Source organism: Gavia stellata, chromosome 4 (assembly GCF_030936135.1).
Source record: "Gavia stellata isolate bGavSte3 chromosome 4, bGavSte3.hap2, whole genome shotgun sequence".
Classification (NCBI taxonomy): Eukaryota; Metazoa; Chordata; class Aves; order Gaviiformes; family Gaviidae; genus Gavia; species Gavia stellata.
In genome coordinates this window covers 33,939,657-33,965,824 of record NC_082597.1, presented here as the reverse complement: position 1 = coordinate 33,965,824, position 26,168 = coordinate 33,939,657, and the positions used below count along the sequence as shown (strand labels likewise).

The window sequence follows — 26,168 nt, the reverse complement described above, 5'->3', positions numbered from 1 at the left end:
AAATATTGTAAGCTTTTTTTAAAGCAGTTTTTGAAGCACTGAGGGAAGTATCCTTGTACTTCTGTACCAAACTCCCACAACTTACAAATTTAGTACACTTGGTGACCTGTCCATTCAGCAGTCTTATCTTCAAATCTGTTCAGGAACATAAATATTCACAGCAAATATTTTGGGTCCTGCTTGGTGCTATATAAAGTTATTACCTTTTTGTTCACTGGCTGACCCAAACTTTTATTTTAATTCCTTTGTTCATACCTAATCTAAATTTTTCCCCAAAATTCTTGCCTAGAGAATGTAAAAGGGAAAACTGGAAAAGCTTCCACTTTGATGCCATTTCTTTCAAGCTGCCAAAAGTAAAGCAGAGGAGATTACTCCAGTGATAAGGAAAGAAGTTCTGCCCAGTAACCCCAGCTTAGACACCTCAGCAAGAATGATGCGAGGTCCTTGAGTTTGTTTTCTGTTGCTGCCTTAGTGAGATCTGAAACCATGCAACAGAAAGTTGATCTAACAGCTATACTGTAACAGCTATACTGTAACAGGTTTTCTGCTAGGGAAATGGAAAGTATGTAATATATAGTGGAACATCTTCAAGAAAATGGATAACAAGCATGCCCATCTTACCCTACTGAACAGCTAATGGAAACAAGATCAAATCTCCTTTGGAGGAAATAGGATCAAACACGGGTTTTCCCCTGGTTGAATTCTGTAACTGCTGGCTGGGATAAAACAACTCTCCTCCTTCATTAATTTTGTAAATCTAAAACTAAATTGGGCCAAAATCATCTAGTGAATTTGGATTTATTTATCAAAATAACAATTTCTCTCTTTTCTCCTTGAAGATGTAATCGATTAGTCCAGTTCGAGCATCACTACTTATTGCAAAGTCAGCATGTACAATCTGGCTATCAGGAGATAATCTTTCAGATTTAGTAAAGAGGGAGATATAACATTTCCAAGCCTTACAGAATAATGGATTCCAAACCAGGTTGAAATAATAACTGCAATGAATTAATTTTGGTAACTTACTTAGAATTATATAAAATGGATCAAAAACATTACCAAAATAATATATGATTTATCAAAAAAACCCCACTAAAAATAGAAGTTCTGGGTTCCTCCACCCATAAATCTGAATGTTGAGCTTATACAGGCCTGGTACAATAAACACAGTTCTTTACATACAGCTTTATATTGCTTTGCCATGGAAGCCCTCATCCATCCTTTGTCTTGGTGGTCAGTTTGGTATTTTTCTTGTGAGTCTCCCAGCTGGGAAAAGTAGTGTATGAAGGAAGATTAACAAATCATGTATTTGACACAGAATGAAGATGGTAGGTTATGGTGTCCTAATTCTGTGACTATCAGCTGGCAGAGAGCTGACAACTCTTTTCCTAGAAGTTTCTTGCAAGACGTTACTCTCCGGGAAAAGCCTGTTAATGCTATACACGATTGCACTCTCCTTTTGTCTTCAGCAATTTCATAGTCAGAGTTATGAATTCTAATATATGAATGGTATTCTAATAATGAATGAGAATATCTTGCCCCGTGACATACTACAAAGATCCATGAATTTGTGATGTTCCCGCATTATGACTATAATGTCAGAACAGTGAAATTAGTGCAAAACAAGCTCACGCCTCCTCTGAAACACAACACTGTGATATGAGGGTGTCTCAAGATGCTAGCGTTGTGCTCTAAGTAACCTTTTTTATCACTCTGTACAGCCACATGTAGCAAAATGAATGCAGTTCAGATGCTTCTGGATCCTTCTAGTCTTTGTGCTGCTCACCTGTATGGACATATACTTTAATACAAATTTCTGGTCTTAAGGTGTTTCATTCCTGCTAAAGCTAGCATTTCTAAACAGCACAGGATACCACTGGGTAAACACAGATTTGAGTTAGCACAATCAGGAAACATTTCATTTGCTATTAACTATTTGATGCTCACATTTTATGACTGTTGTTTGTGCCTTGCAGTGTTAAATTTATACTCTCTTGTGAGGTAATTTTAGGGTACTACCCAGAGTAGGACTCTAGAAAAGGCTGGCAGCTAGGAGAGTGCTATGTGAGACAAATTATTCCTGGCATAACTAACAGGGTTGATATGAGAGATGAATTGGGCCCTATGTCTCTTTACTGTAGGGAATACTTTCTCTCAAGCCAAAGTAACAGCTGCAGTGTGCTCGTGACTTAAAAAAAAAAAAGCTTGCTTTTTTGGCAGAGTGAGCGCACATGCCTTTGTCTTCACAGTACAGTAATTCTTATTTTTCTGAATGATTTGTATGAGGTCACTTGTACATCTCAGGTTAGAGGGTTTTTTCTTTAAGCACTCTTCTCTAAGAGTATGCAGTGACCTACACTTGCCTCCACTTGAAAGCTGAAATTCCCCCGGCTGATACAACAGGTGCACTGTGCTGATGGAGCACAAAGATGGGTGAAGTTCAGAGTGGGATTCCTGCCCCAGGGTTAGCAGAAAGCACAGAGCAGTCTGCCAGTTTCTGTCCTGGGACACTGAGCCCTGGTATGTCCATGATGCTTGCACAATGCTGGGTGTAATACCTTGTAGCTGGCATACACCTCTTTGCTTCCCTTCCCAGGGGATTTGTAATGATATCAGCATGCCTGTCTTCACTTATAACACAAAGAAATAATTTTAATCAATTGTAAGCTTCTTAAATTCGTAGCTATGGCTGTCTGGAATATATTTAGTTGTTTGCAAATAATACTTTTTGCCAGTAAGGTAGTATTTCATAGACAATACTGCAAAATTATTCATACCGAAAATAATGCAGAATCTCAATAAAAACTAAGGGAAGCAAGTTCCAATTACATGGTATGGTATGCAGTACCTTTCAGTCTCTCTGTAAGCCTATATTTCACAGGATAAAACTTGGCAAAAGACTTCATGTTAAGTAATATAAAAGTAATGAACTTTTCCAGTTACATTTGATTAAGGGAAGACTAAATGTGCAGACATTAACCTTAGAGTAAGTCACCATTGTTCAAAAACTACTATAGTGTGAATGCAGATAGTAGCATAAATGTGTACATACTGTAGGAAAAAAAAAACATGTTTTTTTTTGGAAGAGCTGTTGAATCAGCCTAAGAATGAAAAAGATTATTATATCAAAATGTTGAATCCATTTATAATATGGTTCATAACGCTTATAGATTTCTACTGGTTTCTATAAAATTTCATTGATTTCACTCCCTTTAAATTCTGTGGGTTCATGGGTTCACCTACAGGTTCACTCTGAGTTGCTCCCCTGTGCCCTGGTCTCCTCAGCATCCACACTGCATGCACACTAATATGCTCCTGGGCATCCTCTGGAGTGACCAGGCTGGTTGAAGGGACAGTCTACTCCAGCTCCACCCAGCCAGGGTGGATGACACCATGCCAGGGTTAACTTCCCAGCTCACCCGAGAGCATCTCCTGCAGCATCCCTGCAGTCCTCACACCTTCACCCTTCTTTATACGCTACTCCAATGCTCACAGACCTTCCCATCCTGCTCTCAAGACTAGAGAAGACCTTAGAACTTTGCTATCCAGTGTGGGGTGGGTTTTTTTACTTCATACTTGACCAGCGATAGTTTTATTTTAAATGTCCTTTATTTGGACCCTATGGTCATTTAGCCTCTATTTCACTCATGTTGGTGACAGTACATTTATATTTAATTGCAACATATATGCTGTCCTTGTGTACTGTGGGGGTCTCATGGCTAAATCTTCCCCTCTCCGACCAGCTCCTGGAGCTGCAGCTGGGCTGGTGGGTGGACAGGCACTCTGGGAGGGAAGCTGAGGACCGGGCAGGATGGTGTGGGGTAAGGCAAAGGAGGAGAGAGCAGGGGGGAGGATGGGGCAAACAGCATCACACCTATGTCAGCTTTAAGTTATTTGAAGTATGCCCGGAGTCTCCAATAGCGTTTTGATGGATGATGCTGCTGGCCCTGAGTTTCACGAGAAAAGCCAAAGCTGTCTGCAGTGGCAGTGGCTGGGCATGCAGGAACAGCCCAGCTGCCACTGCACATGGAGTACCCCTGCACGCAGTGATCCAGCCAGCCATCTCCCTCCAACAGCCCCACCTTCAGCAGCTGGGTGCAAATGGAGTATGCAGGAGGCATGGTGGGGTGCAGATGGGAAGGGCCATGGGATAGGCATTGAGCCAGGCTTGCTGCAAGGCTCAGTGTCTGGGCAAGGCCAGCCAGCTCCAGACAACAGTAGTCTTGATCAACGGGGACTCAAGCCACTCTCGACCTGGTGCCAAGGGTCAGGTGGCTCCATGGTGTATATATATAGGGTACAAATATAACCTCTGGGACTTCTCAGAACAAGCAGCATTAAAGGTGATGAATAAAAGAAGTGACTGCAAACTGGGCAGATTTGTGCAATGGGTTTAGTGTCCTGACAAGAACAGTAAATAAAGAGACTGAAGGATTGATTTAAACTGTATTCCACAAGACAGAAAAATGCCAAGATAAAATAATAAGGAAGTAAAATATATACTTCATATAGTCTCCTTTTCCAAATAAAATTCATTCATAAGTCTTACTTTTTATAACAATTTCACCTACTTAAATGTTGCCTTTGCCTTTTCTGAATGACTGACTTTTATACTGCTACTATTTTCCACTTTGTGATTTTCAGTCAAAACCACTTACAAAAGACCGCTTTAAAAAAATGGAGGCAAAACCAAGTTAAAGGATTTAATAGCTAATCTGTGGTAGGTTGTACTGGACATAAGGAAGAAATTTGTTAACTACTCAATGTGCATTTTTGCATATCCTACTCGTTCATCTGGTAAGCCTTATCTACTGCATCATGTTAAGTGTACAATACAAAAACTGAGATAATAATGACATAATTGCAGTTCAGTTTGTCCACGCAATCCTAGTGAAACCCTGAGGAAGGCAAGTGGTTTCAGTGAGCACAGAATATCCTTGTATTTCATTCACTTGCAAAGTAATTGGCACAACATACTTCATTCCAAACATATCCACTGAAAGATGCAAGTGAAAAGAATAAACAGTGTAAATAGATGGATTTATTTCACTAATGTAGGAGGCATTTTAAAGGCAACTGTTCAATAGCAAGCTTTAATGTCAATGCAGATTTAATGAAGTCAGAATACATTACAACACTGAGGACTGCATTTGCAGATGTAAACCAGCATAGTTCCACTGCCTTAGCTGGACCTTCACCAGTCTGTAACTTCTAGCCTTGAAAAATCTTATCAAATATTCTCAGTTGCTTCTCCTTTCTTCCTCTTCTCTTTCTTTGTAGTCTAAGACTATTTTCTCCTGATTTTTTTTTCCTCTACATCTCTGTTCTTTTAGGTCTAATGATTCTCTTCTTCCTCTCCGTTTTGGTCTCTTCAGCTTTCTCCAGGAACCTTTTTTTCTTTGTTTCATAGAGTCACAGAATTATCTGGGCTGGAAGGAACCTCTGGAGGTCATCTAGGCCAACCTCCTGCTCAAAGCAGGGCTATTTTCAAAGTTAGTTCAGGTTGCTCTGAGCTTCCTTGTCCAGTTGAGTTTTGAGTATCTACAAGGATGGAAACTGTACAACCTCTCTGTGTCCTTGTTCCAGTGCTCAACCCCTCATCTGAATTTTTATTTTTAATATTTCATTATGTATTTTTGCAGTTCAGCTCCTTAAAACAGCTTCCATAATTCTCCAAGTTCATTTCATCTTTGTGCCTGTCTCCGCCCTTCTACCTATTAAAGTTGTAGCAAACATACTATTTTCCATGCTTTCTAAATTTTCTGATGTACTTCTATTTCTTCATAACAGAAATACACTCTTTCCTTTGATATACAGGGTTATATTTACTCCTCACAAGATTCAAACTGATGCCATATGGGTAGAGGTCAGGTTGAATGACCGCAGCTTAGTGCCCAAAGCCATTCAGGTAACATGAATACTACTACAACTGCCTAAAAAAATTCTCTTACTCTCCTTTGCTCCTGCACAGCTAATCCATCTTGCATTTGAAAATCAGACTTGTGCGTAATACCTGGAAAGCTTCAGTGATTTCTGAAAGCACAGTGGCTGCTAAGTATAGAAGGTGTTTGATTTGAATGCCTGACATTGCCTGAATCACCAGATTCACTTTTGGAAGTTTACTTTTTGTTTAGGATGAAAATTTGAAAAAACAATTGAAAAAATTGGCTCACTTGGCACTGAATTTTGAGCAGTAGTCCCATGGCACTGCCAGGAAATACTGGAACAACACTGGCAGTCTAAATAAATGTTGTAAAGCTTATATTGCTCCAAACAGTCAATCTTTCGACAGAGATGGACCTTCAATGTTCACTATAGAAGAGCTGGTGTTCCATTCTAATGGAGAATACAGGGAAAGTTAAACACATTAAAATGAGATTTAAGGAAAGTAATCTTATTATTTTTAAAATATTCACATTTTGAAGTAAACACTGACTTTGCTAAAATATTGGAAATACATACATAAATGCATACATGAATTGTTAAAAAATTGAGTTTTCTTATATTTGCTTTGAAGTGGGCTACAACAAAGCTTCGTGCTTGAAGTGAGAACATTGAACTTTGACTCCCTGATGCTTAATGCTTCTGTTCATTTTTAGAAAAAATAATTTTGCAGATCATAAACGAGTGAAACATCACATCCTAAACAGTGGGTATTTGGTTACGCTTAATGAAATAATGCCCATTTACTTCATCACTGATGACTGTTTAAGTTGACTAAGGGAGGAGATAACTGGCTGCGCTCTGACTACTATTTCAATGAGTGAGATTCAAAAATGTGGCAAATTCTCATTTGCTGGAGATGTACAAAGGCATGTGCAACAATTGCTCCTCTGAATTTAATTTTTTCTCTTTATTCATGCATTTTACAACAATAAAATTGAATCATTCATCCTTAAACTTTGTTCTACTACTATGTGAGCACCCCATGTGTTAGCTTTCTGCAAGGAAACATCTTGGGATATGAAATAAGACTTGTATCTTCATGCTTCTGTGACAGTGAGGATGGCGCTCTCTCCACCCACCACCTATTCTTTCTCACCACCCAATGCTCAGAACTGGAGTTTTGTTTACATTTCATGGTCAGTCATCTCCAGTGTAAGCAATTTAAAAGAAATAGTTTGGAAGTCTTGCTTCATTGTTGGATTACTTTGATATTCATGGTATTTAGAGACATAGGCTTTCTGTCTGTTCTCACTTTGCAGAAGTCCTCAGATTTCAAATTTTGTTTCATATTATATGACTGCTTATCAGTGACCCACATATAGAAAACAATTTGATATGCATCTGAGAGCTGCCATCTTCAGATTATTCAAGAATACAACTCAGTACTCCCAACAAGACTCAATATTCTCAAGACTATGCTGGACACCAATATACTTTGGAACAATCCAGACATCCCTTCTACTGTCCTGGAGTCTGACAGGAGAAATCTGACTTTAGCACTGAAGGTTCTTCCAGTACTACTCACCTTCATTCCAAGCCCGATCATCTCATTCCCTCATTTCAGGAGAAGAAAACATGTCCTTCAACTCCATTTCTACCTTACAAGATTCCTGAAATAACAGGTGAGTCAGACCACAAAACAGCCTTAAGATACAAATGGCATTTCAAGCTCAAAGGCCATCATTGAAGCCATTTTGCCTTCGACAGAGCGGTCATTGACTCCTCTTGTGTCCCAGTTTGAACAGAGGAAGAGACTGGATGAGCTCAGTTCCACCTGTGCACTGACACCTCCAGCCATACAATAAGCAGGTTATCACTTCTGAAGTTGTCCACACTACCTTGGCCACCAGCTCACCAATGGACAAATGCCCTGAACATAGTACTTGCTGAGATTATAGACAGTTCTGTTTAAACCCTTTATCTGACTTACTTTTTGTTGACGCAGATAAGAAAAGATTGATACAAAGCACTTAATAAGGAGAAGAGAAAAGGAATCTTTGGAAAAAACTTGTATGCACATTGCATGTTTTCTGGAGAGCATTGGTGGCTGCACAGAGGGATCTCACTGGCTGTATGGACTAGACTCTGTCCAGCTTGGAAACTTGGCTCACCATAGGCATCCGCATTGTAGATATTTTCATTTAGATGGATGACACTGAAAATGATTCCCCCATCTTTAACAGTGATTAGTCATCAACTAAATGGATTCTCCAACATGGGGAATTTTAAGTTCAAGGCTAGATTCCTGCCCCACCCCTGCCTGAAGATGTTGGTTTAATCACAGCTATAAGAACTAGATTTGAGGAGCAAACAACTGAAAATCACATTTCATTAAAACAGTTTCCAGAACTGCCTACTTTTCCTGGAAAGGAACCATTGTACTCGTACAGCGATGGCCAGAGTACGGCCTCCAAACAACCTGTTTTCAGTAAGGTTGATAATCCACAGGCTCCACGCAAGGGATGCAGGGCTCCCCCAATGCTGGTACAAGCACTTTTATGAAGACTTTGCCCAGACAGAATAATCCAAGCAGGGGACCCGGTGTTAAAAGAAAACAAGCCCAGACTGTCGACGCTATGGTGTCAGACTCTGCCTTGAGATCTCCTTCCTTCGAAGCTGCCTGTGGCAATGTCTTCACCCTGGCGCTGACGTGCAGAGGAGGGTGGTCGGTGGGGTGTGTGTGGGCGACGCTGAACCTGAGGGGACATCCCCGAACCTCACAGCTCTGCCTTCGCCCTTCTCAGGGTGAATTCGCCATTGCCAGGCTTCTCCAAAGCCCTTTTTTCTTCTGAAATGACACCTCTCTCGGGCTCTAATGCCAGCCGCACCAGGCGGCGTAGGGAGAGGGGGGGGCAGGCGGCGGGACGGCGCGCCGGGCCCCCCCCGGCCACCCCTGCCCACCCCGGGGGTGCTGAGGGCCCGGGCCGGGCGGGCTGCGCCTGAGGGGGAGGTGCCGCGCGACAGCCGCATGCGGGGGTTGCCCTCCGCCATTGGGCAGCTCCTGCCCCGGGGGCGGGGCGGGCCCCGGGGCCCGCTTTGAAGTGCGGGTCCGGGGATGGCCACCGCCTGAAGGCAGCTGGGCATCAACTCGCCTCCCCGCCGGCGGCGGGGGCAGGGGCAAGGGAGGCGGAGGAAGGGACGGGAAGGGCCGCCCTCGCCCACCGCGGCGGCGGAGAGCGAGCGGGGGGAGCGGAGGCGAGGGGCTGGGGGGAGAGGGAGCGCGGCCGCGGAGCGGCTTCCCGCGGGAGCGGGCGTGTGCGGAGAGCGCGGAGGCAGCGGGACAGCGAGGAAGGGCGCGGGGAGCATGGAGGAGCCGTGCCGTGCGGGGTCGGCCCAGGCGGCCGGCGGCTGCTGAGGCAGCGGCCCGGGGGCGCCGCGGGCACGCCCGCCGCGGAGCGAGCCATGCGGGTGGCGAGGTGGCTGGCGGGTCTGCTGTGCCCCCTCTCCCTGCTCGTCACCGCGTCGTGGGGAGTCCGCTTCCACCCGGGACAAGGTAAACAAGCGGCAACAAAGGCGGCGGCTGCCCCGCGGGTCCCGGCCCTGCGGCAGGCGCCGTGCCCCCGTCCGCGGGCGGGGAGCGCTTCCTCCCGGGGGGGGCAGCGGGGCGGCCGTTGGGGGGCGCGTCCTCCGGGGCGCCCGCCGGCTGCCGGGCGGGACGGGGGGCGCGGGGCGCCGCGCGGCGGCGGGTGGTGGGGCCGGGGCGGCCCGAGCCGGGTCTCGCCGGGCGCGCCGGAGGCAGCCCCCCGCCCCCCGCCTGTCACTGGCTGGCGTGAGGGGTGCCGCGCCGGGAGCCGTTCGGGTGCAAGCGAAGGTTGCTTCTGTGCTGTTGCAGAGACCTTGGTGAAGCAGCTCTCCTCCTACGAGATCGTCACACCTGTCCGAGTGAATGAGTTTGGAGAAGTTTTCCCTCACACGCATCACTTCAGCAGGAGGAAAAGGAGCGCGGAGGCACCGTTGGAGCCCACTGCTTTCCGAACACACTACCAGCTCAGTGCATACGGGCAGGTGTTCCAGCTCAACCTGAGTGCTGATGCAGACTTCGTCGCTGCCCAGTACACTGTGGTGGACGTAGGGGCCCCGCAGAAGCAGTCCTCCCCCGATTTGCGCCACTGTTTCTACCGGGGGCATGTCAATGCGCAGGAGACACACATGGCTGTCTTGAGCATCTGTGGTGGCTTGGTAAGCATGTTGGTTACTTCCTCCTGTCTCCATTCATACTCATCTCCACCCCGAAAGAAATGTAGTGGGATGCCTTTGCCACAGAGCTGAGCTGGAAATTCTTGGGCATCATTCAGAGCAGTTGGTCATGAAATGTCTTGGCATCGGCAGTTTGCAGTCATGATGATACTTTTTTGGCGGGATATACAAATGCTGCTTTCAAAGGATCTATTGCTGGCCTGCAATAGCATTGGTTGATGTAACTCCTGACACCAGGAGCATTATAACGGAGGGAAAAAACATGCCTCAGAAACAGAGTAAGCTATTGTTTTGGTAAAATGATGCTGTTAGTTGGCATCAGTTATGTGTTGTAGCTTTATAGATACTCTGTGGTTATGAGTGAGGAAAAACGGTGCTTGAGATAATGAGAGAAGAACTAGTGTTGATTTTGTTTCTTCCTCTGCTTTCAGCAATGCTGTAGAGGTGTGTCATGTTCTAGTAGGTGTGCAGCAGTGCTCTCTAATCATGTTTCTGTTGAAAGTGAATGGAAGCTTCCTTCTGACTTCAGTGGGAGTGTGACTGTAAAATGCTTCTTAAGTAAAGAATTGAATTGAGCAAATTCTTATCTCTTGATGGTGTTCCTCATGTTTTCCAAAGCGATAATGAAGAAATAGTATCACACAGCTGTCTATCAAAACAGTTCTAAATTTTCTAGTTTTGTGTCTAGAAACAAGAAGACTGATACCTAGTGCTTTACCACATCACTGCTTATTGAAATGCTGAGGAGAAATCTGAATGACATACACACCTTAAATTCACAGCAATATTTACATCATATTTTTAAGTTGAGGTTGTTCCATGTTTGCTCATTTGTGTGGTTTTTCGTCGTTTTCTTTTTTTTTCTTGCAGCCACTCAGGAAAGTAAAGGTGCAAGACTCTTACTTCTGGGAACTGAAAAAAATCCAGCTTTGTATTCTAGCCTCTTTCTAGTAGCCTATAGAAAGTAGAATGGAGTTGACTGGATGTGTGCAGGAGGGTGTAATGCACATTAAAAGAAGGTGATACAAATGGTAGAAAAAGAGGATCAGAAATAATTGGTACTTGAGAGAGACGTATCTGTTGTCTAATGCTTGTTCTTGGATTGGTGGATATATGACACCTTGTCTTTGGGTTGAGGCCTGTAGGCTTGGGCTAGTCCTTGAAAATTACTGGAGAAGCAAGCATTGCAAAACAGTAATTCTGTAGTCATCAAAGTTTTGCCTATGTATCTTGCTTTACAAACAGCTGTCATTGCTTCTTGTCTGCATTATATAAAGCCCAATTCAAACCTATACCGAAGTCCCTGATATGTTGCACTCCTAACTTTCAGAGGGAGTAGGGAAGAGGAGGATATAATATATAATGGCATTGATATACCATGGCATTGAGAATAGTGTCATATTCTATACAGAATAAGTATGAGAAGCTTTAAAACCTTCTCTCTTTTGTAACTTTTGTTGCCTGTTTTAATTCTGTCCCTTCAAACTCTCACTTTTCATTACGTGATGGGACCATGTGTGCTGAAAGTAATTTCTCTGAAAAATGTGTCTGCACTAAAAAGTTTTCTCAACTACCTATTATTGAGCACTTAAACTCTTCAGCACAAGACTCTTCTCTTAATAATCTGTCTCACTTTCTCTCTCTCCCTACTTTGCTGGTACATTACAATCTGCATCATGTATGCTTCCTCTCAGAAATCCTTGAGTACCTTTAAACTGAGCATTTGCCTCTTCTAGATGAGCCTTATGAACTTTTACTGCAGCTTCCAGCTGGACTTCATGTCCCCTGTTATTGCCTGGCTGACAGTGACTAGCCTGAGCCACCACAAAAAGTGGCTGTCCCGGTGCTTTCAGGACCTTCTCTCACTGCTCTTTTCTCCTTCTGCCCAGGCAGACACAGCCTTGGGGAGGGTATGTAGCATACCCAGTGCTGTGGCTACTTTCCCCTCACTAATGAAGCTGGTGAGGTTTTCGGAAGAGGAAGCAGAGCCTTGCATCGGTGCTGGTGCACTTTTTGTGGGACATGCCTATAGTTCCTCAGGGAGGGATTGTGTGGGGATGTAGAGGCACTCATAGCCAGCTGGTTGCCTGTATCTGCATCGGGTATCCTCCAACCTGACTCAGAGCCTTCAGCCTAATGTTCTTCCTTGTCCTCATGGACTCAAAGTAAATGTTACACTCTTCATGTGACTGCCAGGGGAGGCAACTTTTTTGGAGGCAAGAGAAGAATGGAAGTGAAAGGAGGGAGATAGAGGCCAGGTGGAATTTTCCTGTGAGATCTTGTCCTCCCTGAATGCATTCCCCACTCTCAGGTCTTTTTGAGGGGCTACCCTTAAAAGTTAATAATAAGGTATTTTTTTCCTCCAGGTTTTTAAAATTTCATAGCTTTGTGCATTCAAAAATGTACTTGCAAAAATCAGCTAGTCAGTTCTTGCTCTTCTGTTGAACAGTACCATGCTTCATGTACACATGCAAGGATTTAAGTGGAACTTTTGCCAAGGTAAGATACTATTTATTGTGAGTGAGACAGTAGAAACTAGACTAGTGACTCGGTAGCCCTATATGATACTTATTTTAAGTAAAATCCCTTCTTTTTGTAGGATCCATTGTCTTCAATGTTGAACTTGAGCTTGATGTATGGAAATTAGAATAGAAGAGATTGCTTTGAACTTTTATCTTTCAGCTTTTCATATATAAAGCAATTGCTGTAGACCAATGCTGTAAAAGCTAGGGAGGAAAAAAAGACATGGACTTAGATATAAAGGTACTGGATATTTAACAATGGAATTTTAAAAGTTGCTCTGAAGATGTGCCTGAGTGATCTGAAGTTAAACCAGGTACTTGTGTTCACTTTATCCTGTAGGCATCTATCCCCAAGCTCTGCACTGCTTTCATTCATAGCTTCACTCCTGCTTCCTAAGTTTTTTATTTTCCTTTTTGCATGCTCAGGTTGAGTGTGTACCCCGCCTCAAGCTCTGCTTTCCCTTTTCACCCTCAGTTAAGCCTTCTTCTGAGTTTGCCAAGAGCATGTGCAACCCAGAGTACCCATGGAGCATTGCTTAATGGCTGCTGACACCCTCTATGCAGTTTTGTTGTGTTACGTTTCAGAGCATGCCCTGGGTTCAGGGATGCAAGTCTCAAAGTGAGGTTAGAAGGTCAGTGGGGAGTCTGTAGTAATTGCAAGGAGGCAGTCTGTAATTAGGGAAGTTTGGGATGCTGTCAAAGGCAGAAGGTCATTTGGAGTGACGGCCTGGGTGCCTAGTTGAACATCTGATCACATACAGGCATATTTCTTGCATCTTTAGAGTAATTTTTGAAATGTCACACTTTATTTCACTTTATTTTCCTAAATTCTGTATCTTTTTTACTTTTACTGCCTTGGTAAACATAGCTTCCTACAAACATGGGAAACAAGATCTGCTGAGGATGTCTCTGGATGCATGTAGACTAAAGAGACCTCTCAAATATTACCCAGGCAGCAAAATCAAAGAGGTATAAAAAAATAAATAATTTAACTTTCAAGAACATATGGCTTACAAGTTTATTGACAAGTACAAGCAAATACCAGTGAATAAAGTATCTTAAAATGAGGGAGCTATCACCATTTATAACTAGAATGAGCCTTCAATTCCTAGCAGGTCCCTGTCCAAAGAAAGGAACTTTATTTTTATTTTTTTAGTCCTGAATGAATGCTATAAAAACAGTTTGTTTAGTCCTTTGAGAAGCCTGCTATTCTTTTGTAGGGGTCAGGAATGTGTTGACTGATCCTGAGAACAGTTAGAATCAGTTTTTGTGAGCTGAGAGAATGCTGAAGTGCAAAGGTGTTTTATGTGACTCTGCTGTGAGAGAGGAAAAGGTAAGAAAGGGAGAAACATGTATCTTTTTCGGTGTTCAGTCTCTGGTGTATAGAGCAACTTCATATGCTCACTAACTGGCAAAAGTTAGGAGTAGGAAAGTACACGTGCATCTCTTCTTGCATGGATTTGCTAGCTATTAGCTTTCTGCAGTCCAGGAAGGCAGGGCTGCTTTGTTCTGATGTATCTTCTGGATTGTAACAAGGTCTGCATGGAAAAATTCCTTCTTCTGGAGATCGAGGCAGGCCCTTGGTAACACTTCTTTACTGCACATCAGGCTTACTTTTATCTGAAGAATAGCAGGAATATGAACCTAAGTGTGGATCTTCAGAATTTCCTCTATGTAAGAGGTTATGTTTATTTTTTTATTAATACGGGTCAGTGGATCACCTTTCTGAGAGATTTAGAAAACAATTTTGTCTGCTACTATGGATAAATGCAGTGGTTCCTTTAAGGAAAAGTAGGCAGTCCTGGAATCTGTCTTAAAGAAATGTTTTTTTTAAACAAAAAAATTAAAAATTACAACTTGCTAGAAGCTAGTGCTAGCATAGCCAGCATCTAGTTTTTTGTGGAGATCTAGTGCAGATAACACTACAGATATTTGCTCCCCAGTTTTGTACTGCTTAGCACTAATAACTTCAATGAGTTAAACTACATTGGTTTTCCAAAGAAAGCTTTAACACTTGTAACTGGAAGACATGCTTATCTTGACATAACTTAATGCTTTAACTTACTGGCTGCCACTTCAAAAATGCTACCTTCTAAGTCTGAAAGGCAGATTAGTTTTCAGCACTCATGTCACATTTATAAACTTAGGAGCATCCACAAGCCACGTACTAGTTTCTATAGATTTTTTTGTTAATGTAGAGATTCCAACAAAAGCTAGGAAAAAAACATGTTAAAATGTCAACTCAAGACAATCAATTCTTGTTTGGACAAACTATGTCTTATTGCTGCTGACTGGCTGATGTAATGACTTCCACTTAATAGTTCTGGTTTCGCTTGTCATACAAGGTGAGTATCTAGCCCTGAATCTCTGCAATACAACAGTCAAAAATTTCAGTGCTTCCCTTATCACCTTGTGCATTTGTTCTTTCTCACCAGCACAAAATGGTTTCAAGTACAAGCATTGACTTTGCAAGTAAAAGATAAAATGTTCTCTTTTTTGGCTGTTCCTTTTATAGCTAAACAGAACAAAAGGATCGGGAAGTAGAACAAACTTTACCTTCTCTACATTGAGAAGATCTAGATAAAGATTTTTGTAGTTGATTGCTTAATTTAAGTTCTTCATTTTATTTTTCTTTTTGCTGCTTTCTTCTCTGATTATTTATTCTTTTGCTTTTGACTTCATTTAATTTACAATTTTTCTCATTTACTTTGGTTTGTTTTCCTGTTAGCTTTTCCCTAATATGTATTCTCACAAGCAAAATCTTTGTTCATAATGTAATTTGTTATAAAATAGTAAGACAGCTTAGGTCCCCCCTGCAGTTGTTACAAAAAACCTGAAACTTCCCCAGTACATTTTCCCCAAGCTCTTTACATCTCTACTTTTCCTGAAAATATTTCCACAGATGCTATTTTTTTTACACATGGACCAGCAAAGATCAACAAATACAGGTGGTAATTGCAATTGTAAACTGAGAAAATAAATACACAGGGTTGCAGATTGTGCAGCTGAAGGTCTGTCACAGAAAATGTCTATCGGAAGCAGTAGGGTCTGGATATGTGTCTGCCTTTTCACCAGAAATTCTGCATGAATTGTCCTTTACATAGGCCTGTCCCAGTCTGTTTAATGTTTTATGTCAAGGGTGCTCAGCCATTGCTGGGCTGCCTTTTCCCCACATCCTGTGTCTGGTAGCCCTCTTCCCTGGTGGCTGCTTGAGCACATTCTATTTGCCAGATAAAGTGTTCTTATGGCTGCAGCCTGTTCTTAACTGCTGCCTTTATAAGAGATCCACAATCTCTTTCATCATTTTGGGTTTATGTGACACAGGTGAATTAGCTGGAAAGCTGTGGGCAGCCATAGGAGGTTGGTTTTATGCTCTCTTTCTCTCTATATAGAGTTCATTAACTTCCAGGAAGTATGCAGAAGGTACTGTGTGCATGGACATAAGTGATAGTCAGGGGAGGGGAGAGAACACAACATGTGGCCCTTTGCTGTCACTAAGTGAGCTAAATTACTGAAATACTGTGCAAAATGGCTTTTGTCTTAAATTAATGTTTCCAGCCCCAGGTGGCAGTCAGCAGTTAGCTGTCATGGATCTCGGGGAACTTTGTACTCTTGGGGAATAGATAGGCTTTGCACATGAGATAACATATCTGCAATGGTCTCAGTTGTCGTTCTGTTTCAAACATACCCTCGTGTACAAATGGCAAGATTATGGTAGCAAAGTCAGACACTATGAGAACAGGTCATACTTTCTGGGTGTTCACATACTGAACAAAAGTACTCAAGGTAACTTACTGTGTGGTTGACTAAAACAGGTGAAAATCTAGCCATAGCTTGTGTGTACTTGAGTGATAACTGCCTCATGGCACATAAGAGGTTGAAGGGACTTTATGGAGCTATTAATTTCCCAGTGAGAGAAAAAGCTAAGAAGTTCTCTTTAAACAGAGATAAGTTGCAAATGTAAATTTGCTTGACACTTACTGAGACAGACAAGATTATATGATGGAGTTTCCTCCAGGATTAAGCATATGGATCCCCTAGGTCTGTGTTCTATGGGAATACTTAGCTTGGTCATAGTTTAACATATGTGTTAAAACCAAACCCCCTAAAAACCAAAAATCAAAGCCAACAACCCCCTCCCTCCCAAAAAAACCAACCCATCCAAACAAAAAACCCAACCCTTATGTATATATACATTTTGTTTCGCCAGTTTCAATAGGTATTGCAGAATAGCTGCTTTTCCATAATGAAATCTCCATGTATATATCTATGAAAAAAGCTGTTATGCGTAATTGTTAATTGACTTGTCTAGCTTGTTCACTGTGAATTGTATATAAAGGTAAAAATAAATAAATTGCCCCTATCCCTTCCTTCCACTCCAATGAATCTTGTTAATTGCCATGAACCCCACTCTTTCCTGCTGTCTTTGAGATTGTTATTGCAATATTCTTTCAAGTTTTTTGTTATTTAGCTGGTCTGTTGTTACAAACTGTATTTTGAAACTCCTGGAATATGATTTTTACCAGGCTTCAGCCAGACTTTCTTCCCTAGAATAACTTTAGAAAGTGATGTTCAGGGTACCTACTGCCAGGTTTTACGCTTCCTGCAAGAATATTCTTCCCCTACACATTATGCAGAAGGAAAATACTTTTGTGTGTGTTCCTGGGTAAAAGTAACTTGGCAGTAGGGACACTGTATCTAGTGCTACGGTTATCAGTATGGTTAGATCAGGTGTGATCTAAACATACAAATAGGTAAGATCCCTTAGGAGTTTACACGGTGTTTAAATTCCTATCTGGAATTATGTAATTTTGTTTAACCAGTGATTAGGTGCCTTTCCAGACTGGGACACTTCTGAGCATAGGTGGATGCCTCATCAATTCTGTTCAAGGTGTGATTAAGTGTGCTAAAGGTGTGATTACTATCGGTCATGAAATCTTAACATCACAGAATTTGTAAGGAGATGTAGTTACATCATAGTTAAACTTACAATGAAAGATTTTTTTCCCTATAATAAGCTTTTAACATTTTATTCTAGTTCTCTCTAAGAACTTCAAATATAACGTTGCTTTCAATCACTTCTAAAAAGATGTTGCACCAGAAAACGCTTATTCATTGCTAGATGTTTCTTCTTGCTGCACCAGAAAACGCTTATTCATTGCTAGATGTTTCTTCTTGCTGCTTAGCTGGTGTATTATTTATTACTTTATTACTATTTTCTTATTTCTATTATATTAGCTCTAGCTTTAATACATGAGCTTGCAACCACTACCTCTTGTTGTGTTTCTATCTGAATTATCTTCTAGTAGAAATATTTTTTCCAGATGTTGGCAGCATACCATGATCAGATAACCTCTAATACTTTTTTCTTCAGTGAACTACTTAAGCTATGTTTCTTAAGTCTTTCATTAGAAAACATTGTAACTGTGGAGCAGGAAGAAAAAGGTGAAGGGCTTCTCACATGACTCAGAGCTTTGAATTAACACAAGGGGGCGGGAGAAAGAGAATAATATTAAAGGAAGGGATTTTGTAATTTACTTTGACCATTAAAGTACTCTTCCTGTAAACTACTTGCAGGTTTTTGACTTTGAGTTAAGAAGCCATACCATGAGGGCATGAAAAATACTTGAGCACAGGAGTAGAGTTTACCTGGGAGAGATTCTGCCAGCTTAGAGTCATGTTTTCCAGAACTTCAGTTGTTCGTTTTAGCATTTTTCTGAAACGTTTCCAATTTTGCTGTTGGACATATTAAGATTAAATCCATGTTTCTGAAACCTGCTATATATCCCTTATGTTTTCCATGTGTTCTGCAAAGTTGCCGTTATACACAAGGATGTAATTTATATATGGGCATGGTACATACTTTAACCATAACTTCTGCAATTTTTACTTCTACTACTCTTGGAATAGAGCAAATACATTGATTAAGGCTATACAGTTTAAGCCACTTTAAGACATACCATATATAGTGAGTAGCTGTGTTGATCCATTGAACCTTGATTTAATATAAAGTGTCTAACTCATCCAGAGTATTTTAAATCCAAGAAATAAATTACCTTTCTCATGTGGGTTTTCTCATAAATTTCCTCAAATCTATGCATATGCATAGTCCTGGATAGCACTCCCTCTTTGGACCACTTATTTATGATGTGCAAGCGAATGTTTTCAATTTTGTACTCCACTTCTACTGAAGAGATCTTTTAAATGTACTTTTACCTCTTTATCTGAGAACAGAAATAGAATGTTTCAGGCAGATTTCTTGTTATACGATTTGAGAGGCATCTGTAGATGATAAGTAAATCCAGTTCATTTCTGATTTCATTTCCTGCAAATGCTTGGACTCCTGTTTCAACAACCTGCCTCTGTACATCTAAGTGACTGGTTTATTTGGTTTTACCAAAAGTATTTTTCATTTGGATCTCACAGCCCTTTTCCTTGTGTACCTAACTCACAGTAATAGCTCCATTTGTATCAGCACAGTCTGTCACCAGGTTAAGTATCACTTTCATGAATGAAGGACTATAAAACAGACAGTGTAGCTGGTGACTGAATTTTTGTAGACCTGTGTGTTAGGAAAATGAGAGAACCATGTATAGCTAATCAAAATCCATCTTTAGTCTTCATAGAGAATTTAAAGGATTGGAATTGGTGGCTTCAAGCTCAATGTCTGCTTGGGTTTTAAATGGCAAATATCATATACCCTTCATAAGATAGAACACTGTTTACATCTCTAATCCTTTACACATTCTTACGTACAATATAATGAGTTCTTCTCAACTTGGATAGGGGATGTGCAAAAAATTTACTGGTGGGATGTGTTCCTAACTAGTCAGTGGTAGTAATTACTTGTTTATCTATATATTGTTGAAGAAGAGAGACTTCATTGAGGACAGAATGAAAAGTTTGTTGCATTATAGATTTTTGATCAGCTATTTCTTCCATATCTGAACAGACAGTTGATGCTGGGATACTGTGCAAGAATCAGTGGGCCAGAGTGAGCAAGCAAGAGGAAGCATATTTCCACATTTCTAAAATAGTTAGCCTAAGTATCTGGAAAGGTGGAATCTCCAGTGTCTTCTCCAGAAGACACTATTGTGCCTTCTTGTATTCTAATAATTCTTGTATTAATCTTCAATATTTTGATTTAAAACAAAAAGCTAAGAATAATTCTGAGGTCATGAAACATAGTATAGGATCCTTCCCTTCCAGCTGTCTGTCCTAACTTTTTGGGCTATAAGTTTATGGGCTATAAGTTTATGGTGTGTTTTGTATTTTCTTGGGTATAACAAAGGAGATTACATTCTTTTGCTTTCTAGGCAATTTCTCTAATTGTTTAGTGTGAAGATGAGCACTGCTCATCTGAGTATTACTGCTACTTCTGAGTATCTTTTAAAAGAGGGAGAATTGCCTGCTTTTTATTTCCTCTCTAGAGGACTTCAGTGTGGTTGGTTTTTTCAGCCCAGGGTTCTGGATTTCAGTTAAGATACATGTATCAGTTCTGATTGAGATACTTAAACTACAGAGTAGTGAAAGTTGAGCCACAGATGTTGCCAGGCATTTTATATTGTGTATTCATTGTTAGGTTCAGCTTGATGTGCAGGCTTTGGAGCACCATTTTGAATTGCTTGATGGGCTGGTTTTACAGTAAGCTCTTGCTCATATGAAATAGCTTTTTTGCTAGGAGAAATGGTTCTCCATTCCAGGTGACCCTTACTATTTCAGTTGAAAAGTATCTTTCTTTGGTAGGAGGCATAGATTTTTAACTGCACAGAAGAATTGGTACACTTTGTACATGATTTCCATGGCTAGTGCTTAAAGAAGTGTGGGAGTGCACATCTAGAGGAGGGGCAAGGCAGGAATACCTCTTCTGGAGTATCAGCAATCCTAGATTGACTTAAATCAGTCATGATACTGTATGTTGACTCTTCCCAATCCACTGAATAGGATAATGTGTACATAAATATAGTTTTGAATTCTGAGATAGAGTTTTCCTCTGATAGCACTTGATTGTCTGAGTGGAATTTTCAAAGTGATCAGACTCACTCAAAAACATATGTCTTAGTGATTTTTTTTTTAAATGTTTTTTGTGAGTGTGAAATAGTAGAAAAACATCGCCTTGTTCTTGCACTTCATCTTTTCCAGTAGAAGTCTGATATTCTGGAACATGAGTTTAGTTTAAAATGTAGCATAACCTTTTTCCTTATTAGTTCTGTGCTATTATTCTCATAATTAGTATGTTGTAGCTGAAACCATTTCTTTGTAAAATCTGAAAGCCTGGTAGTTGGAAGTCATTGAAGAAACAAATATAGGATATCTGTTCTTGCTGTTAGAAGGAGTAGGAAGGAAGTAAAACGATATGTGGAGTAAAACAGTAGCAATAAAGTTTTTAAATCAAAAATAACATTTTAAATGTCTCTTCTCTAGAAATAGGGTTTATGATATGTCAGGAGAAAAGAATTAATTAGCATGTTAGTGTTCACAAATTGTATGGGGTCAAATTTATCATGTTTTATTAATTGGGACTTTAAGTCATAATAACATCAACATGAATCTTAGCATCAGTTCTTGCTGCTTTGTCCCTGAGTGATAGGCTCTTCTTGCGGTCCCTGTCGTTTTGCCCAGAAGGTTGCACCTATTTAGGATTAACTTGACAAGCTGTGGCATATCTGTTTTCCTGAGGCCCCTTCCAGGGAGGCACATAGCATTCTCAGTATGCTCAATCTGCTGGCCGTTACAAATCACATGCCCTGGAAACACTGGAAGTAAGAAGGCTGAACTGAACATGTAAAGGATCCAGCATGAAGACTACTTGCAAAGAATTTAAATCAAAATGAGGGGAAAAGGTGTTTCTGCAAGTTAGATTTAAGCAGTCTTAAAACTACTTAGCTGAGTCTTTTTTTTATTCTGCAACAAAGGTGATGCAGAGGATCCAACCACAGGTAGTTTACAATAATTGTAATTTTGGATGATACGTACACTATGTATCAGGCAAGATTACAGATAGTCTGACATATTCCTGAAGCCTAACAGACTTTTAAACATAGAAAACTGATAACTTCTAGAAGGATCCCAAATTCAAGGGGTTATAATTCCAGTACAATATCCTGGACACTAAGGTAGTCTGCAGCAGATTTTAAAAGACTATTTGTAGGTTGCTTGAAAAAAAAAAACCACCTGTTCTCACTGCTCTGCTCTTGTATCTTGCTCTGCCACTCTCTCTATAACCCTGAGTTTCAAGGCTGACATGAACACTTAATCTCTTAAACCATATTATGTAGATTAGATTATCACTATTCTCTTACTGGTCAACATGCCTCACTAAATAGCAAAACAGCTAAGAGGATGCAGTGCACCTGCTCACTCTAGGTGCTTAATTGGCTGCAGTGAGGAAGTTGCCAAAAAGTCTGAAAATAATTTGATGAAATTCTTAGATGGTTTTTCCTCCTCATAGTCTCCTGAAATAAGGTACTTAAGCCATAGGAAACTATGAGTTTGGTTAGTGCAGTAAGAAGAGATTCTGTTCTAGGATTTCATAATTGAATGGATTATGGGGCAGGGGTGGGAGAAAGGAGCTTCAGTTTTGTTCTTTTTCTTTGTATATGTGCCAGTGCTTTTGTTAGTAGTCAAGTTCCTTTGGTTCCCATTACATAGTTACCCATGTGTGTCTGCTATAGAGGGGGTAAAAAAAAAAAACCTGAGAAACATGTTAATGAAACTGTTAATTTGAATTCCTGGAACTTGTTTCAAAGCCTTTAAAAAGAATATTGGGTTAACACTGTTTCTAATCTATGGGAAAAATGCCATTTTAGAAGAAAAATATCATATAAATTATGTAAAGAACAAAAGGCAACAAATCAGTGTAGAATTTGGACAACACTCAAATCCTGAATTTCTTGATGGTCTCTGCTCCCCTTTGCTTTCCCAGCTGGTCCTGCTTGGTTATACCTAGTTTTTCTTTATTTTTGTAATCTCCTTTGTTTCACTAAATCTGTATACCTATGATACATTGTTAATATGCAAGGTAGTCTGTTATGAGTTACTCTGGTGGGACAAGTTTCTGAAAGCGAATTTCTCTTTGCCTTACCTTCAAGCTTCCATCTCCAGTTTCCACTGAAGTTTCCTCTGTCTCACATGCAAATTTACTTCCATTAATTTCAAAATATTATCATAAATAGTTTATTATTTCAATGAAAATTATTTTTATATCAGTATCTTTAGTGGAAAATAAATCAATTACTTCTCTTACTTTCAGATGGGCACCTTTAAGGCACATGATGGTGAATATTTTTTAGAACCTCTGATGCAAGCCAATGGAGATGAACATGAAGATGAGCATAACAAACCACATCTTATATACAGGCATGAAGAACTTAAAAAAAAGTATCAGAAATCCCATAAACCTTGTGAAGTTTCAGGTATTGTCATACTTTATATTTCAATGTGACTTTTTCAAATGTCAGATCTTTAAAAAAAAAAGCAAGACTTAATTTTCATAAATAATATTTATCTCCAGATTGTTCCATTAGAACCTACACATTTCTTTCACGTAGGCTTGGCAGCCATTTCTTTTTTAATGCCAGTGGCTGATTCAAATGTAGGACAAAATGTGCATGTAAAAAAATTCATGATATTGCAGGAACTTCTCTGTGGGTTTACTTTTACACCTACGTTGTCCCATATGTAAATATTTAAAGAGTAGATGCACAGTAGTTGTTGTTGTTTATATTCTCAAAAGGTAATGAACTTATTGCAAGTCTAACAGATAATACAGGACATCTGTCTTCTGTAATAATGGAGGTATCTTATATTACCTATTAATGTAGATTTTTGTCCTTATTGAGTATTTTAATCACTTATTAATACTACATTTTCATAATATTTTATTTAAAATAAAGGAAGTGGAGTAATTTACAAGTATACTATTAGGATATGAGACAAGTGAATGGTTGTACATACACAGCATATAGGTTAATTATCAAGCAAATAACTTAAGAGTGAGAATGTATGCAGTGAAAGTGACTACAAAAGACACAAGCTTTATTAATATCATGAAGCAGTGAGTAGAACGCACTGTGCTTTAAACTATGTTTTTTAGTGGGGCAGAAAACTTTCAGTACTTGTTTTTCATAGTTACTTGTGCATCTTTGTAGACAGAAAATAGTATGATGTGAGGAAGGCACCTGCAGCTACCATCAAAGTACAAAAAATAGACAAAAGCGTGGGATTAGAAAGGGTTTATTTGAAATTGTAGGTGTCCATAGACTCATTCTAAATACTGAGATACCATCTGCTTTGGGATATAATGATGTAGAAGCCTTTGAAGATCCTGCCTGAGCAATGTACTACTTAATGTTTACTATTATACTGGAGCCATTTTAAAAATATTTTTCATCATGTTGGAAATACAGTTGGTTTTTTTTGAAGCCTAGTGACATAAATGCTTTTCTTTTGCTTTTGATAGAAGCATACAGGCTCCATTTATTTGGCTTCAAAGAAAACACAAGTGGGTGGAGATTCACGATAGGAGAAAGCAGCTTATATTTGGTTCAGCTTAGCATTTAGAAACATCCTGTCTAAAATTCTACACCTTTCATGAGATTGAAATCTGCATTTATGCATTTCAAATGTACTTGCACTTCAGGAATGTTTAAGCAGGGCTGAGTGCATAAATATGACTATCTGAAAAAAAGGAAAATATAAAAATTTCAACTTTATCTTCTTAAGGAAGCTCTGTCCAGATGTTTGAAAATATAAATTGCAAAAATAATGGTGTAGCGTGGCTAGTGTTTTTAATTTTGGAAAATTCTTAAAGCATATTTATACTCAGAAACAATATGTCGAGAATTCTGCTTTTCCGTAGATACTAAGGCCAGAAAGCATCCATTATGATCATCTTGCATTCAACAAATTCTAGTGAAAGGTATTTCTTTTGTTTTAGCTCTATTTTAGGAAGCTGATGCTATCTATTCATTGATTGTCATTGCAGAACAAGGAGTTAGTACTTTGTTTGAAAATCAAGCAAGTGTTGTTATTCCTGATTCTTTTTTTTTAAAGATGAATAGTATGTACTTAACCAAAGTAAAGTCTTTCAGTTTGTTGTGTGGTTTGTTTTTTTCTATGTTGCATATGAGAATTCATATTAATATAAGCAACCTAGTGTGAGAAAAAGGCTCCAAGCATTAAGAATATGGTCATTTTCCCCCTTTTCATTTATTGGAGCAACTACAAATGGTTGTGAGCCAGGGATTACTGTCATTTTTAGGGGAGTGAAGTGGAAATGTTCATGGAAAAAAACCTTGTCTTATAGTTATGTCCTTCTAAAGAAGAGATTTGTCTCCTTTAATGCTAGTTTTGCTTGGTTTTTCACATCCTCCCTTCAAGGAGGAACAGAGTATATCTAGCAATACTTGTGATTGTGAGTTTCTTTAAGTGAACCTTGACAGAGGATATGGAGAGGCGTAGCATTCAGTCACATCTTCTTAGTCTGAGATTGGACCATGATAATTCTAAAATTGTTTAACTAATCTTTTCCTTACTTTGTACTGGTTTCTTCTAAACTAATTTGCTGAAGAAAAATTAATTGGAAACCCTGGTACAAGCCTTAATCAAGTCAGGATAGGACATACAGGGAAGCTCATCTGAGTTTGCCATAATGTTTTTGATAAATACAATAGCTATTACTTATCCACTTGTTGATGTCTGGTGTTTATTAACAAAATTAATTTGATTTGTTCTAGTATTGAATTTGTCTTGGTTGGTCCATAAATTTAGGTCATCTTTAAATTCCCACTTTAAATATAGATGCTGTTTCCCACTTTGCCAGTAGTCTGAAATCTGACACCTTCTGTGACCTAGTAAAGATAATGTGCATATGAGATTGCTTCAGCCAGTTCTCTTCAGTGCGTCAAACTCAGTCAGTCTGAACACATCTAATATATGTAGGTACTTAAAAGTTCCTTTTCAAAGCCTGTCCCCAAATTCTCTCCTCGTTGCTGTTAGTGCTAATAGTTTTTGCAATTGTTATAGCTATATTTTGTGACTAACTTTTAGACAATTACTCAGCAAACTTTAAGGTGCTTGCTGTTGTCCCTCTGCTGTTGTTTTCTGGCTGTATTGTGCCCTAATTCTAAAGAGGACAGACTATTGACCTCTCAAAAGTAGCTTAAAGTTTACAAATGAGGGCTCTTCCCTTGAAATATGGAATGCATAGACTTAAATCCTCTCAAGTTTAGGCTGACAGAGTTGGGATCTCTGAATTCTTGAGTCAGTGCTGTAGTCACTAAGTCATTAGAATAAAAGGATTAGGAGACATATCCTTTGGCAGCTACTTTTTAAGAGGAAATGCAGCTTCCAGAAAGACAGTGGAGGTTTGTTCTGAGGGGGCTGAAGTGCCTAGCTAGGTGCTTAAGTTATGGAGAGTATTGAGAATTCAGATATACTTCTAAGTTAAATATTTTAATGTGGGCTATTGCTAGCGGCTCCCTGATCAGTGCATGGATTTTA

The 26,168-nt window shown here is 39.9% G+C and overlaps 1 protein-coding gene across 1 annotated transcript in view; it reads left to right on the top strand.

The window, feature by feature from the left end:
- Nucleotides 1–9,348: 9,348 nt before the first annotated feature.
- ADAMTS20 (ADAM metallopeptidase with thrombospondin type 1 motif 20) overlaps nt 9,349–26,168 on the top strand; it is a 100,607-nt gene continuing 83,787 nt past the window's right edge. Inside the window, exons 1-3 of the mRNA XM_059817364.1 lie at nt 9,349–9,439; nt 9,779–10,125; nt 22,918–23,080. Of these exons, the coding sequence (XP_059673347.1) occupies nt 9,349–9,439; nt 9,779–10,125; nt 22,918–23,080 (601 nt within the window). The remainder of the gene's footprint in view (nt 9,440–9,778; nt 10,126–22,917; nt 23,081–26,168) is intronic.